Consider the following 17,027-nt stretch of genomic DNA (forward strand, 5'->3'; position numbering starts at 1 on the left):
CACAGTACAAACACAACCCCTGCTGTCTCCTCCGCGTCTTCTCATGCGAGGAGAGGCGGGTAGCCCCAATCTGCATAGGCTCCTCGGAAAATTCCTCAGAGTCTGAGGTTCCCTTGGGAAAGAAGGAAACCTCAGTCTCCCTTTCAAGCCTACGCTCTCTCAGCCGTCTATCCACCCGGATGGATAACTGCATGAGCTGATCCAAGCTATCAGGCAAGGGATATTGTACCAGTTGGTCCTTTATCTGGTTAGAAAGACCTCTTCGGTACTGGTGTCTCAGGGCTGGGTCATTCCACTGGGTATCATGGGCCAACCTCCGAAACTCCGTACAGTAAACCTCAACTGGCCTTCGCCCTTGCTTAAGGATCGAAATCTGAGCCTCGGCTGAGGCCGTCTTGTCAGGGTCATCATACAACATGCCCAGTGCCGTAAAAAAAGCATCAACACTTTTAAGCGACGGACAGTCAGGCTGCAACCCATATGCCCAGACCTGTGGGTCTCCTTGTAGCAAGGAAATCACTATGCCCACCCGCTGAATCTCCGACCCAGAAGACAGAGGCCTAAGCCGGAAGTATAGCTTGCAGCTCTCCTTGAAACAAAAGAACTGCGAGCGATCTCCAGAAAAACGATCCGGGAGATTTACTTTCGGCTCCTTAACCCCTGAAGGTGCTGATGCTGCGGGAGCTCCGCCAGCGGCCTGGGAGGTGTGCATTTTAATGGACAAATCATTAAAATTGTCGAGTCAGGACCTGCACCTGATCGACCACCTGTTGCAACGTATTTTGAGGGGTATGCTCCATATTCCCACAAAATTTCAACAGGAGTATTAGGCTGCTGAATATGTTATGCACACCAGTGCCTGCAGGAATGTACTGGTGTCAGAACTGTTATGCACTCCAGTGCCTGCAGGAATGCACTGGTGTTTGAACTGTTATGCACACCAGTGCCTGCAGGAATGTACTGGTGTCTGAACGGATAGGTATGCAAAACAAATGAACTCACAGACAGACTGGGGAATATGACATTACGTACACAGAAGGTGATAGGGTAACAAAATACACACAAAGTGAACAGAGAAGCCCAGAGGCTAAGGAACTGGGTGTCTCCCTAGTATTAGTAATGCTCAGATGGGAAAAGCAAGATGTTGTGTTTTAATACGTAGAGAACCCGAAATGCTGTTGCTAAGGGCAACAGCAAAACCCTAAAGGGTTACCAACGGGTGTGGCAGTAAACTACTTGGTCAGAGATGGAATGATAGACACAAGGAGAGTCTCCACAATCCTAATTCTCACTTGCAGTGCACAGGTTCAGCTTACTGCCACTAAACTGACACCTGACACCTTGCACAGTGAGACAGGATTTAGGCAGGCAAGTCTTAGAATACAGCCGCAAACTTGCTAAGTTCACAGAGTAGTAAAAGAACCCCAGCAAGCTAAACGACTGACTCCAGTCTTACTGCTAGGTCTGGATTGGCAGAGTGTAGTACCAAATCCCCAGGCCTATTTGCAGTAAGCAACAACAAATACAAAGCTACACAGTACTGGCTAACTTTCAGGAACTGACTAACCAACAAAGATTCAGCAGCATCTGCTTAACCTGAGAAGAGGCCTTATAAAGCAGGTGCTGTCCACGCCCCACTCAGACCTCACAGACTGTGAGCACAAAAACCAGCACCGGATCCCCTGCCGTGCACAGAGCCTGTAACCACTGCACAGCACAAGACCCGAACCGGAGTATCAGCTGCGCTCAGGTTACTCCGCTAGCACTTGTCTCCCGGTTGCCATGATGACGTGGCAGCACAGGGCAGGAGACCCTAACATCGAATCACATGCGTATCTACCTTGGGAGCCACCTCCCTTTTTAAACAATCCCCAGCTGGAAGAGGATAATTGGAATTCTATTTTCTAAGAATTCTCAACATCTTATTGGGCGTAGCCCAAGCCTCTTCCATGATTTCCGTCAGCTGATCTGACCCAAGAAACTCAGTTTTAACTGTTTTGTGACATTTAAACACAGGTGCCTTGGTTTTTAATGCAGGCTCTGTTGAATCCTCTTAGCATAGAAAGGCTTTCATTGCTTTAATTAACTCAGCTATATCCACTGAGCTGAGACCTTCCTCCTCCTCTTCGTATGCCAAACCAGAGTTTATTGAGCTTTCATCCTCCGATGTATCCTCATCTGAAACATGTGTAGCCTGTGAGGATGAAGATTTACTTACCACTGGCTTATCAGCCTGTTTCTTTTGAGAGGCTGCTGCTGGAAGTGATAAATCGCAGGTGGGAAGCTGCATGTAAGGATTAATTATGTAATCTATCCCTGGTACAGGAGTTGGAATTATCCGCTCAGCTATACTGGATAATGTTTGTGCAAACATAGCCTAAGGCGGATCAACATGCACCTGAATCTGCCTTGTATTTTTCAGGAGACCCTAGAGAAAGCTAAAACAATTTGCACACAAACCATCCTGAACCAGATCCTGAGAAGTTAACCCAGCTTTGCAAGACGAACATGATATGAGTGTTGGTGTTGCTATGAGTGTATCATCTTCACCTTTGCCGCTCTTAGACATGATAAATAATCAACACTTCCACAGTGTACTACACAATTTGTGACTGTAATCACTTTAATCTTTTTAAAGTGACATACAATCCGACCCTAACCTGCTATGCACCAGCATTGAGGATTGGAATAGAAAAAAATGACAGAATATATAGTAAAGTCAGCAATCACACTTGCAGTCAGTCAATTATGTAGGAAAACATATTACTGAATCATGTTTAAACAGATCTACTGAATTCAGACGCATAGCGAAAGAAACAACAGTAATAGTATATAGACTCATATGCAATAGGAACTTATCTTACTATTTATACTCAAAAGGATAGAGACTTAGTGCTGTATTACCCATACTCAGTAGAGTGGGATACAGAGAGACTCACCCCGCTTCCAGGACCGATCAACATGTTTGCGAACGCTGAGTGGATCCAGACGCTACTAGTGTACACTGCCACTCCATGAACCTATAGTGAACGCAGATGCTCAGTGAACACAGACGCACCAGTCACACTGCCGCCTATGCTGCGACTGGGTCCCGTTCATATACAGTGTCTCAGACGGAAGCGGGAAAACAGATCAAGGCGGGAGACTCGGAGGAAACTGGTCAAGTACTGGGGGAAGGGGCGACCAGGAGAGCGTCTGACTCCCCACTGCTGACATCAACCCTAGGGATTGCGGCCTCATACTATTCCTGGACCCTATGATCCCTAAGGCCTAGCACTGGTGCACCCGAGGTGGCAGCCGCGTCAGCAACTGTTTGATAGTCTCCTCCCAAAACAGTGAGGCTGTGTTCGTATTCCCCTTCTAAGCATATCCGATGTCTTACCTTCTACCCGTGCTTCGGTCACAGCCTGGTAACGTCTGCTGGACCTGCTAGCATATCCGACACAAACGCCCACCGTAACAGCACTGTACTCATGGGTAAGCGTTGTCGCGACTTGGCGGAGAGTTGTTGGAGCGACTCTTTCTAAGGTACGTATACGACGCTTTTTAGAAAGATCACTCAAGAAAAAATAGTAAGACTATAAAAATAAAATAAAGCTTAGGGCTGCTAAAAACCAGCAGCCCTCTGACCATGGTCAAGCTCCTGCCGCACCAAACAAAAAACTGATTTGCCTGAAACAGATATATGGCGGGGATATATGGACGGGCCCGTTGCATCCTGGGAGGCCGAAAAGCTTTGACCGATTGGTGCAAATCCGCTGTTGCTTCATCATATCCCAATGTTATCCTGTGGATAACCTGTGGACCTTGCCGGAGAAACACTTGAGGGTTGTTTTGCCAAAACGCAATAATGAATTAGAACCAATTGGGAGCAAATGGTTGATTGTCATTTGCTCTCAGTCATTACCATATTTTCCTTACAACCATGCCTGATCTTGAAGATTATCTGACAGATAATTGTATAGTGTGTACCTAGCTTTACAGTTTAACTCTAAATCTGGGCATACACTATACAATTATCTGTCATATAATCTGCCAGATCTGGCTGGCTTGAATGAAAATCTGACACTGGATGAGAGCAAATGACGATTGGCTATTTGCCCCCAAACACTGGAAAACAGACAAAAACTGTGGTTCAGACAAATTGGTTGAATCACGGATTTGACCAATTTGTATGAATAATAGGTTTTGTCCATTTTCCAGTGTTTGGGCGCAAATGGTCGATTATCATTTGCTCACGTCCAATGGCAGATTTTAATTCATACTTGCCTACCTGACCCTCTCCATGAGGGAGAAAATGCTCTGCTCCTGGACTTTCCTGGTAATGTATGATTGCCATCACCTGTGGTGAAACACCTTTCTTATCAATTAACTAGCTCACCACAGGTGATGGCAATCATACATTACCAGGAAAGTCCAGGAACAGAGCATTTTCTCCCTCATGGAGAGGGTCAGGTAGGCAAGTATGTTTTAATTCCAACCAGCCAGATATGTCAGATTATCTAACAGATAATTGTATAGTGTATGTCCACCTTAATAATGCCCCCCATACACTTGTGCTATGCCCCACAATGCGAAATCGCAGTGCATCGCACTGGCAGTTCAGTTGCGATGAACTGCCAAAGTGATTACAACATACTTGCCTACCTGACCCTCTCCATGAGGGAGAAAATGCTCTGTTCCTGGACTTTCCTGGTAATGTATGATTGTCATCACCTGTTGTGAAACACCTTTCTTATCAATTAACTATCTCACTACAGGTGATGGCAATCATACATTACCAGGAAAGTCCAGGAACAGAGCATTTTCTCTCTTATGAAGAGGGTCAGGTAGGCAAGTATGGATTACCATGAGATCATGCGATAGATGGTGATCACGTGGTAATCACGTAATGGGCATGTCACCGCCGAGTAGGAGCGGCTTCTGGCCACTCCCGACGGGTGCCCATCGAACATCGCAGTGCGATATATCGCATGTGTTTTTAAAAACACATGCAATCGCACTGCGATGCGATAAATAAGTGCAGCACATAATATCTTGAGATGCGAGATTAGACCGGCGTGTGCATACAATCCTGCGATTTATCTCATAGATGCGGTCGAAATCGAACGGTTGTACCAGATATCTCACAAGTGTATGGGCCCTATTACACCTTAGTTACTGAAGTGTGTTTGCATCTGATCCACCATGACCACTCATGTGTAGAAAGGACCCAGTTTAACTATGCTATCACTTTGTTGCATGAACTGGACCTGGCTTGACTTCTACATATGCACGACCATAGTCCTTACTTTAATAATCTTCAACTGCACGAAATTCTTCAGTTTTCTGCCACCTAACACTTATTTCAGTATCATCTGTTGACGTATCTATGTTTATTTACCCTGTACGTGTACTATATTGTCTTCAACTGTAAGTTGCTGTTTTCCTGTTTTGAGTATTTGTTTATGTAATCTGTAACTGGACGCTGCGGAACCCTTGTGGCGCCATATAAATAAAGGATAATAATAATCATCAGGTTGAGCAAGTACACATTCTTGAAATTAAAACATAGCATATGCATTCTGCATAAGCTATAGGAGGCTAAGGGCTCTATTTATCTCAATCCGCTTTTTAATGCGATGTGATAGTTTTTGATTAAATTTGCAATGTGATATTGTACAGTTTCATGGATATTTACCAAAATACTGTCCCGTTTTATGGGGTCTTTATCAGAGCCCATTTCAGCAGAAAGCTGGAAACAGAGTGATAGCTTACACTATTTGCTTCTCAGCTCATGTCCTCCGCATGCAGGGCCACCAGCTGGTGCACAATTCATTGGGGCCCAACATTGAAGTATTCAGAAGAACCCTTTTCTGGAGAGATTTTTTTTTGTTTGTTTTCAGGAGACCAAATTGAATAGCCAAAAATATCGGAGAAACATTGGGAAAAAAAACTCAACACTTTAATTTTTTGTTTCACATGTTTCTTTACCCATACAGTAGAATAACAAAGCGCATGGTAAACCCTGTAAAAAATCCCTTTACCTAGCAGCTGTGTCAGAGAGGGGATACTCAACCCCTTAAAAAAAAACACAAATCAGAAAGAATTCAATGACACATGCGCTTGTAAAGTATTAAAAATGACAAATTCAATTTATTAAAATAATAATATCATCTACCCCAGTCGACTGGACAGAAAAAATATTAAAAACCCACAACATATAAAGTGCTATATAGTACTGTATGAGCTTTTGTATAAAACACCAATCCCCAGGAGGCTAATTCAAGGATTTGTCCATATAGCAGCAAATATTAATCACTTTAATGCTGATTATGATGGTTCACTTGCGACTGCATCGCTGCAGTTTTATAACTCTGTGTACAGATAGAATGTTCTTTCTGGAAATCTCACAGCATAGTGATAATAAAGGCTCTTTATCTTGCAGTGTCCATGGGTGCTAGGCATATACCTCTCCATATTAGGAATGCTCCCAGCTGCTGGTTGAATCCTTTAAGCACAGCTCTGGCTTGGGGCTCCAGATAGAAGTGGAGGGCACAGACAGTTTCCTGCACATGCAGGTCGGCTCTCTGTCGGTAGTCCAGACACTGTAGGAACCATAATGTAATGCATTTCCCCACCTTCAATCGCTCAATCAGTGGCTTCCTCAGACATAAGACATAAGGTGTGGGAGACCCTGTCACTGAAATGATTGGTTTGTTAAAGTGTGTATGTCCTGTTTATACAACATAAGGGTGGGTGAGAGGGTCCAGGGACAATTCCATGTTGCACCTCTTTTTTTCTCTTTGCATTATGTGCTCTTTGGGGCCTAGTTTTTAAAACTGCCATCCTGTCTGCCACTGCAGTGCCACTCCTAGATGGGACACATGTTTGTTTGTGCTGCCCACTTGTGTCACTTAGTTTAGTCATCCAGTTACCTTGGTGCAACCATTTGGCTAAAAACAATATTGAGAGGTGCGAGGTGTTCAGAATAGACTGGAAATGAGTGAAAATGAATGTTTTTGAGGTTAATAATACCGTAGGTACAAAAAATAAAATCGGTGATTTTAGCTGTTTTTATGTCTTGTTTTTTAAAATCCAGATCCAAAACCAAAGCCCAAAAGGGTTTTTGATTTTGGCAATACCAATCCAGATCCAAAACACAAACAGAGATCCAGATCCAAACACAAAACCCAAAAAGTGTCCGTCGCACATCTCTAATCTATAGTATACGGTGAGGGGGTTCAGAGACAGGGGCAGATTGGGACCTATAAGTAGCCCTGGAAATATTTGCAGAAGTGCCCTCACATGGGCAGCACCAGAGGTATACTGTGTAATCATGATAGCAGCACCACCCCTCACATGTCAACAACAAAAACAGGCGCAACATGCCCACTGTCCCTCCAGGAATCTGCCCTTATAAGCCTGGTAGGCAATCCTGAACCCTTCTTTTAGAGGAAGGAGGGATAGAGAACCGATGTTAAATCATCCCTGCAGCACAGTTACTCTTTGTGCACTGTAGAGCACTACCATTCTTCTCTTACTGAAATTGTCACTCTTACTAAATTCATCCCTGCTCAGCTCACTTATGTCATAGATTAATGTTTCATACACCAAAACCTTCCTTGACAAATGCTCTATAAAATAAGAATTTACTCACCGGTAATTCTATTTCTAGTAGTCCGTAGTGGATGCTGGGGACTCCGTAAGGACCATGGGGAATAGACGGGCTCCGCAGGAGACTGGGCACTCTAAGAAAGATTTAGGACTACCTGGTGTGCACTGGATCCTCCCCCTATGACCCTCCTCCAAGCCTCAGTTAGGACACTGTACCCGGAAGAGCTGACGCAATAAGGAAGGATTTTGAATCCCGGGTAAGACTCATACCAGCCACACCAATCACACCATATAACTCGTGATAGGAACCCCGGTTAACAGTATGATAACAATGGAGCCTCTGAACAGATGGCTCACCATAACAACCCGATTTGTGTAACAATAACTATGTACAAGTATTGCAGACAATCCGCACTTGGGATGGGCGCCCAGCATCCACTACGGACTACGAGAAATAGAATTACCGGTGAGTATATTCTTATTTTCTCTAACGTCCTAGTGGATGCTGGGGACTCCGTAAGGACCATGGGGATTATACCAAAGCTCCCAAACGGGCGGGAGAGTGCGGATGACTCTGCAGCACCGAATGAGAGAACTCCAGGTCCTCCTCAGCCAGGGTATCAAATTTATAGAATTTTGCAAACGTGTTTGCCCCTGACCAAGTAGCAGCTCGGCAAAGTTGTAAAGCCAAGACCCCTCGGGCAGCCGCCCAAGATGAGCCCACCTTCCTTGTGGAATGGGCTTTTACAGATTTAGGCTGCGGTAGTCCCACCGCAGAATGTGCCAGCTGAATAGTGCTACAAATCCAGCGCGCGATAGACTGCTTAGAAGCAGGTGCACCCAGCTTGTTGGGTGCATATAGAATAAACAGCGAGTCAGTTTTCCTGACTCCAGCCGTCATGGAAACATAAATTTTTAGGGCCCCGACTACGTCTAGAAACTTGGAATCCTCCAAGTCCCTAGTAGCCGCAGGCACCAAAATAGGTTGGTTCAAGTGAAAAGCTGATACCACCTTCGGGAGAAACTGAGGACGAGTCCTCAACTCTGCCCTATCCATATGGAAAATCAGATAGGGGCTTTTACAGGACAAAGCCGCCAATTCTGACACCCGTCTGGCCGAAGCCAGAGCCAAAAACATAACCACTTTCCACGTGAGATATTTTAAATCCACAGTCTTAAGTGGCTCAAACCAATGTGATTTTTGAAACTCCAAGACCACATTGAGATCCCAAGGTGCCACTGGGGGCACAAAAGGAGGCTGAATATGCAGGACTCAATTGACAAAAGTCTGAACTTCAGGCAGTGAAGCCAGTTCTTTCTGGAAGAAAATCGACAGGGCCGAGATCTGGACTTTAATGGACCCTAATTTGAGGCCCAAAGTCACACCTGCTTGCAGGAAATGTAGGAAACGACCCAGTTGAAATTCCTCCGTTGGGGCCTTCTTGGCCTCACACCAAGCAACATATTTCCACCAAATGCGGTGATAATGCTTTGCGGTGACATCCTTCCTGGCTTTGATCAGGGTAGGGATGACTTCCTCCGGAATACCTTTATCCTTTAGGATCCGGCGTTCAACCGCCATGCCGTCAAACGCAGCCGCGGTAAGTCTTGGAACAGACAGGGTCCCTGCTGCAGCAGGTCTTGTCTGAGCGGCAGAGGCCAAGGGTCCTCTGCCAGCATCTCTTGAAGTTCCGGGTACCAAGCTCTTCTTGGCCAATCCGGAGCCACGAGAATAGTTCTCACTCCTCGCCTTCTTATTATTCTCAGTACCTTGAGTATGAGAGGCAGAGGAGGAAACACATAAACCGACTGGTACACCCACGGTGTCACTAGAGCGTCCACAGCGATCGCCTGAGGGTCCCTTGACCTGGCGCAATACCTTTTTAGCTTTTTGTTTAGGCGGGACGCCATCATGTTGTCTGACTGGATCAGCACCGGCCGGTTCTGAAGCAGGGGTCTTGATTGACTTAGGGCATTGTAAATGGCCCTTAGCTCCAGAATATTTATGTGAAGCGAAATCTCCTGATTTGACCACAGTCCTTGGAAATTTCTTCCCTGTGTGACTGCCCCCCAGCCCCGAAGGCTGGCATCTGTGGTTACCAGGACCCAGTCCTGTATTCTGAATCTGCGGCCCTCTAGTAGATGAGCCCTCTGCAGCCACCACAGCAGCGACACCCTGGTTCTTGCCGACAGGGTTATCCGCTGTTGCATCTGGAGATGGGACCCGGACCATTTGTGCAACAGGTCCCACTGGAAAGTCCTTGCGTGGAACCTTCCGAATGGAATGGCCTCGTACGAAGTTACCATTTTTCCCAGGACTCGTGTGCATTGATGTACCGACACCTGTCCCGGTTTTAGGATGTCTCTGACTAGAGATGACAACTCCTCGGCTTTTTCCACTGGAAGAAACACTTTTTTCTGGTCTGTGTCCAGAATCATTCCCAGGAACAGAAGACGTGTCGTCGGGACCAGCTGTGACTTTGGAATATTGAGAATCCAGCCGTGCTGTTGTAGCACTTCCCGAGAAAGTGCTACCCCCACTATCAACTGTTCCTTGGACCTCGCCTTTATCAGGAGATCGTCCAAGTACGGGATAATGGAAACTCCTTTCTTGCGAAGGAGTATCATCATTTCGGCCATTACCTTGGTAAAGACCCTCGGTGCCGTGGACAACCCAAACGGCAGCGTCTGGAACTGATAGTGACAGTCCTGTACCACAAATCTGAGGTACTCCTGGTGAGGAGGGTAAATGGGGACATGTAGGTACGCATCCTTGATGTCCAGGGAGACCATGTAATCCCCCTCCTCCAGGCTCGCAATAACCGCCCTGAGCGATTCCATCTTGAACTTGAACCTTTTGATATAAGTGTTCAAGGATTTTAAATTTAAGATGGGTCTCACCGAACCGTCCGGTTTCGGTACCACAAACATTGTGGAATAGTAACCCCTTCCTTGCTGAAGGAGGGGTACCTTGACAATCACTTGCTGTGAATACAGTTTTTGAATAGCCACCAACACTGCCTCCCTGGCAGAGGGAGTTGCCGGTAAGGCAGATTTTAGGAAACGGCGGGGGGGGGAGACGTCTCGAATTCCAGCCTGTACCCCTGAAGTACTACTTGAAGGACCCAGGGATCCACCTGTGAGAGAGCCCACTGTGCGCTGAAATTTCTGAGACGGGCCCCCACCGTACCCGGGTCCGCCTGAGCAGCCCCAGCGTCATGCTGTGGATTTACCGGACGCAGGGGAGGACTTCTGCTCTTGGGAACTAGCTGTGTGTTGCAGCTTTTTTCCTCTACCTTTGCCTCTCGGCAGAAAGGATGAGCCTCTAGCCCTCTTGCTTTTCTGGGGCCGAAAGGACTGTACCTGATAATACGGTGCTTTCTTTTGCTGTGGGGCAGCCTGTGGCAAAAAGGTCGATTTCCCAGCAGTAGCTGTGGACACGAGGTCCAAAAGACCATCCCCAAACAGTTCCACACACCTTATAGGGCAAAACCTCCATGTGCCGCTTTGAGTCGGCATCGCCAGACCATTGCCGAGTCCATAACCCCCTTCTGGCGGCAATGGACATAGCGCTTATTCTTGATGCCAGCCGGCAAATATCCCTCTGTGCATCACGCATGTATAAGACTGCATCTTTTATATGGTCAGTCGTCAGCAAAATATTGTCCCTATCCATGGTATCAATATTATCCGACAGGGAATCTGACCACGCAGCAGCAGCACTGCACATCCAAGCTGATGCAATCGCTGGTCGCAATATAATGCCCGAGTGTGTGTAAATAGCTTTTAGGGTAGCTTCCTGCTTTCTATCAGCAGGCTCCTTCAGGGCGGCCGTATCCGGAGACGGTAGTGCCACCTTCTTTGATAAGCGTGTCAGCGCCTTATCTACCCTAGGGGGTGTTTCCCAACGTGACCTATCCTCTAACGGGAAATGGTACGCTGCCAATAATCGTTTTGAAATTATCAATTTCTTATCGGGGGAAGTCCACGCTTCCTCACACACCTCCGCAATTCCTTCCATAAGTCCAACCACACAGGTGTCGACCCCGCAGGGGGTGACATCACATTCACAGGCATTTGCTCCGCCTCCACATCATTTTCCTCCTCATACATGTCGACACAGCAGTACCGACACACAGCAGACACACAGGGAATGCTCTTACAGAGGACAGGACCCCACAAAGCCCTTTGGGGAGACAGAGGGAGAGTATGCAGCACACACCAGAGCGCTATATATCACAGGGATATCACCTATAGAAGAGTGTTTTCCCCTTATAGCTGCATAAAATAGTTATACTGCGCCTAATTTGTGCCCCCCCTCTCTTTTTTACCCTTTTCTGTAGTGCAGGACTGCAGGGGAGAGCCAGGGTGCTTCCTTCCAGCGGAGCTGTGAGGGAAAAATGGCGCCAGTGTGCTGAGGGAGATGGCCCCGCCCCTTTTTCGACGGGCTTTCTCCCGCTAATGTAAAAGTTCTGGCAGGGGTTAATAAGCACCTATATAGCCCCTGGGGCTATATATGGTGCCAGTTTGCCAGCCAAGGTGTTAGTATTGCTGCTCAGGGCGCCCCCCCCCCAGCGCCCTGCACCCATCAGTGACCGCAGTGTGTGGTGTGCATGAGGAGCAATGGCGCACAGCTGCAGTGCTGTGCGCTACCTTGGAGAAGACAGAAGTCTTCAGCCGCCGATTTTCTGGACCACCTTCTTGCTTCTGGCTCTGTAAGGGGGACGGCGGCGCGGCTCCGGGAACGGACGACGAGGTCGGGTCCTGTGTTCGATCCCTCTGGAGCTAATGGTGTCCAGTAGCCTAAGAAGCCCAAGCTACCAACACTTAGGTAGGTTCACTTCTTCTCCCCTTAGTCCCTCGATGCAGTGAGCCTGTTGCCAGCAGGTCTCACTGAAAATAAAAAACCTAACAAACACTTTCTTCCTAGGAGCTCAGGAGAGCCCCTAGTGTGCATCCAGCTCAGCCGGGCACAGAAATCTAACTGAGGCTTGGAGGAGGGTCATAGGGGGAGGAGCCTGTGCACACCAGGTAGTCCTAAATCTTTCTTAGAGTGCCCAGTCTCCTGCGGAGCCCGTCTATTCCCCATGGTCCTTACGGAGTCCCCAGCATCCACTAGGACGTTAGAGAAAATGGTGAAACTCACACTAGGCCACATAGACACGGGCTGTTTTTCACTGGGCCACAGTCCATTGGCTCTGTATAAAAATACATCAGTCACCATAAACTGGACTATATACTAAACTGGACTATATATACCAATGACCAGGCAACTACCTATACAGTACACTAAACACTAATCACCAGGTAATTTTATACTACTGTAGCTTCTAAAGAATGAACTTGCTTTACTGATACATGGTGATAGATCACTGCTCATTGTGTCATATACTGTATAAACAATAATATTCATGGCAGGGAGAAAGACAGTTTCCTATGAATAATTTAAATGCAAAACCTCTGTTTACACCAAAATATCAATGGAAAAATTCAGAAATGGTTACGCAATATAACTTGTGTGCTTCTCTATATTAGTCACCACACACCATACACAGTATTACATTGATGATTGATTACTGATATTGCTGAAGCATATTGTAGATGTGTCACATAGATGGTTTATTGGAAGATGGTTACTATAGATTTAAACCATACCTTGTATGTCAACAGGATCTTTTATTGGGACAGTAGTTTTCGGTGGGGCAGTAGACTTTGATGATGTTGATTGTTCAGCTAAAAAAGAAAATACTGTACTTAGTAAATCTTTTTCAGTGCAGTTATCATTGTGTAACACATTTTCCACATTGTGTTAAAAATGAAAAAAGAAAAATCCTAAAAAAAAATGCCCAGCAGCAGGAGTTGCAATGGTTGCTTTTAAGTGTGTGTGTGCGTGTGTGTGCGTGTGTGTGTGTGTGTGTGTGTGTGTGTGTATATATATATATATATATATATATATATATATTTATTTATTCTCTCTCAAGGTTTCATTCCCACACTTGACCTTTCCCAAGACCAGAAGTGCAGCAGTCCGATTCACAACCGACTGCTGCACCTCTGGTCTTGAGAAAGGTCCAGAGTGGGACCAAAACATTGACCCCACATTTGCCACTGATGTGAGGTTTGATAACTTTTTCTGCAATTATTGCAAGTCTGGTAAGTGCTTTCCTTGCCAAGAAATATTGTTATAAAGATATAAAGACCCTGCTGGAGCAGGTAAATCCCTGGATTCTTACACCCCAGTAGCTGTGGATGGATACTTTGCAAGTGCTACTTCACTATTGTGTGTGTGGGTCTGTGTGTATATATATATATACAGTATATATGTCGAACAAGCAGACACGGGGGCGCTCAAGTGACACGATGCACTACTAGTGCACGTAGAGAAAATAAATAAATCAATACATACAGGATAATAAATAACACTTCCCCTAAGGTGAGAGTGGCTGCAACCTTAAGCAATAAGATATGTGTTTGGAAAACACATAAATAAAATTTAAATAAGTGGAGGAAAGGGCGCCTTCTAGTGTTTAATAAAATTATATGAGGTGTAGACCCAGTGTGAATAGGAACCGGACACTACTTATCTGGTACATAAAAGACTTTTCCTTCAGTCATAAGACCAATGTAAGTACAAGAAAAAGATAAGAACAGAGTAACTTAGCGCGTACAGTTTTCACACAGTTTTTCTTTCCACAAATAAAACCAGTTGTATATAAAAAACTTTGTAACCCTGTCGACCTAGTTACTGTCGACCAATAGTGGTCGACCTAGACATTGTCGACCTAGTTACTGTCGACTTTCAATACCACACCCATATGTGTTGTATTAAACTTTGTGAAAAACGTAAAAAAAAAATCCCTGGCTGTGGATTTTAAATTGTGGGATTTGCTTATACCCACAAAGTTTTTTATATACAACTGGTTTTATTTGTGGAAAGAAAAACTGTGTGAAAACTGTACGCGCTAAGTTACTCTGTTCTTATCTTTTTCATGTACGGGTGTGGTATTGAAAGTCGACAGTAACTAGGTCGACAATGTCTAGGTCGACCACTATTGGTCGACAGTAACTAGGTCGACAGGGTCAAAAGGTCGACAGGGTCAAAAGGTCGACATGTTCTAGGTCGACAGGTCAAAAGGTCGACATGAATTTTTTATGTTATTTTGGTGTCATTTTCTTCGTAGAGTGACCGGGAACCCCAATTAGTGCACCGCGTCCCCTCGCATGGCTCGCTTCGCTCGTCATGCTTCGGGCATGGTGCCTTCGCTCCGCTACCGCTTCGCTCGGCACAGATTACCGTTCCAATCGTAGTCCACGTGGATCGTTAAGTATGAAAAGGTTCAAAAAAAGAAAAAAATTGTGGAAAAATCATGTCGACCTTTTGACCTGTCGACCTAGAACATGTCGACCTTTTGACCCTGTCGACCTTTTGACCCTGTCGACCTAGTTACTGTCGACCAATAGTGGTCGACCTAGACATTGTCGACCTAGTTACTGTCGACTTTCAATCCGGATCCCGGCTAATAGGCAATGAAAAAACGAAGCTTAATAGCTTCATAAAGCGATGTGTAGCGCGGTGGAACGCACGCTGGAATGCATAACTGCTTTCTGGTGTGGTCCACCGTGCGTCACTTCCGGTGACGCGAGAGGCACTTCCGCCGGTCGGTGGAATGCACCGTGGAGCGCATCGTCATAATTATGATGATGTGCTTCACATAGTAGAGCTGGTGGAGCGCACAGTCCAGTAAAAGACTGATATATGTGTGCTGCGGCACCATGACGTTTTAAGAAAACTAGTAGCCACCTAATTAGATAGTGAAGCGGACATTGATGGAGTAGACCATAATATACAAAATGAATGAGAAGAAAATTTAAAACATAAAGTGTAAAACATATCCAATCAGAAGTAGGGAATTATAGAATATATACAAAATTACATAAAAATATAAACAATAAATATATAAGAAATACAGTAGAATGGAGTGAAGGGGTTCTTTTTAAATGATATATATATATATATATATATATATATGACCCTCTTTGTTTTCTCATATATTCACATAACAGTTCAAAAATGGAAGATCGCAAAGCTTGACGTTGTCCAAAAAGCTGGAACGAATGGCTGGTTTTTCACCAAAATACTGGAAGACGGGAAAAGGGTAATTAGTTCATTGTATAGCACCTGGAATGTTCCAGACCAGTGCAGTGCTGCATGCATAGTGATTATATATAATCATTTTATTGGCTGGAATATGTGACGTAGTGACTCATAAAGTAATTACGATCATAGTAGATCATTAAAGTGCGATAAAGTGCTGTGTGAAAGAATGTGCAATAAATTATTTTAATAAATAAATATAACAATTAATAAGGATTAAAAAGGGTTAAAAATACTGTGCAGAGGTAGAGGAAAATATGAATGATCTCTTATAAGAAAGGGGCGATTTCAAACGCTTCGTTGAATACCAGGGGCGCCATGGTTTGAAGTTCAAAGATCCAGAACATCTCTCTTTTTGATGGTTTGTTGAAAACATCTCCGCCTCTTTCTCCTGGTTTAATTTGTTCGATAGCTTTGAACATCAGGTCTTCGGGATTAGAATTGTGTTTTTCTTTAAAATGTTTAGAGACTGCATGATTCTCAACCTTATTCTTTATATTGCGGACATGTTCTTGTAATCGAATTTTAAGTAGTCGTTTTGTTTTGCCTACATATTTTAGGCCACATGTGCACTCTAAAAGATATATGACCATCGTTGAGTTACAGTTCATGAAGTCCTTAATTGTATACTCCCTTGAGTTGTTGTGATTAGAGAAAGATCTTCTGACCGGATGTACAAACCTACACATGTTGCAATTGTCACATTTGTAGTTTCCTTTACACTTCGGCATGCCAGTTTTATTTGTAGGTTCTTCCTTCTTCAAAAGACTTGGGGCCAGAATGTCTTTGAAACTTTTAGTCTTTCTAAAAACAATTTTCGGTTGTGCTGGAATAATATCTCTGAGGATGGAGTCAAGTAAAAGGAGGTTCCAATGTTTGTTGAAGGACTTCTTGATAAGATGTTCCTGGCAGTTGTAGGTAGTGATGAAGGGGACAAACTTCTCATTTGGTTTCTTGTTGTTGGATGCAGCCATCGTATTTACATCACGTACTTTTTCAAGTGCCTTCTTGATGGTATTCTCTGGGAACCTCCTTTTATTTGACCCCATCCTCAGAGATATTATTCCAGCACAACCGAAAATTGTTTTTAGAAAGACTAAAAGTCTCAAAGACATTCTGGCCCCAAGTCTTTTGAAGAAGGAAGAACCTACAAATAAAACTGGCATGCCGAAGTGTAAAGGAAACTACAAATGTGACAATTGCAACATGTGTAGGTTTGTACATCCGGTCAGAAGATCTTTCTCTAATCACAACAACTCAAGGGAGTATTCGATTA

The 17,027-nt window shown here is 44.9% G+C and overlaps 1 protein-coding gene across 4 annotated transcripts in view; it reads right to left on the reverse strand.

The window, feature by feature from the left end:
* LOC134957932 (complement factor H-like) overlaps positions 1 to 17,027 on the reverse strand; it is a 1,300,757-nt gene that overhangs the window by 516,976 nt on the left and 766,754 nt on the right. For all 4 annotated transcript variants that reach the window (XM_063940180.1, XM_063940181.1, XM_063940178.1 and 1 more), the window contains one exon: positions 13,252 to 13,329. In XM_063940180.1, coding sequence (XP_063796250.1) covers positions 13,252 to 13,329 — 78 coding nt within the window. The remainder of the gene's footprint in view (positions 1 to 13,251; positions 13,330 to 17,027) is intronic.

This window comes from Pseudophryne corroboree, chromosome 9 (assembly GCF_028390025.1).
Source record: "Pseudophryne corroboree isolate aPseCor3 chromosome 9, aPseCor3.hap2, whole genome shotgun sequence".
In the NCBI taxonomy this organism is placed as follows: Eukaryota; Metazoa; Chordata; class Amphibia; order Anura; family Myobatrachidae; genus Pseudophryne; species Pseudophryne corroboree.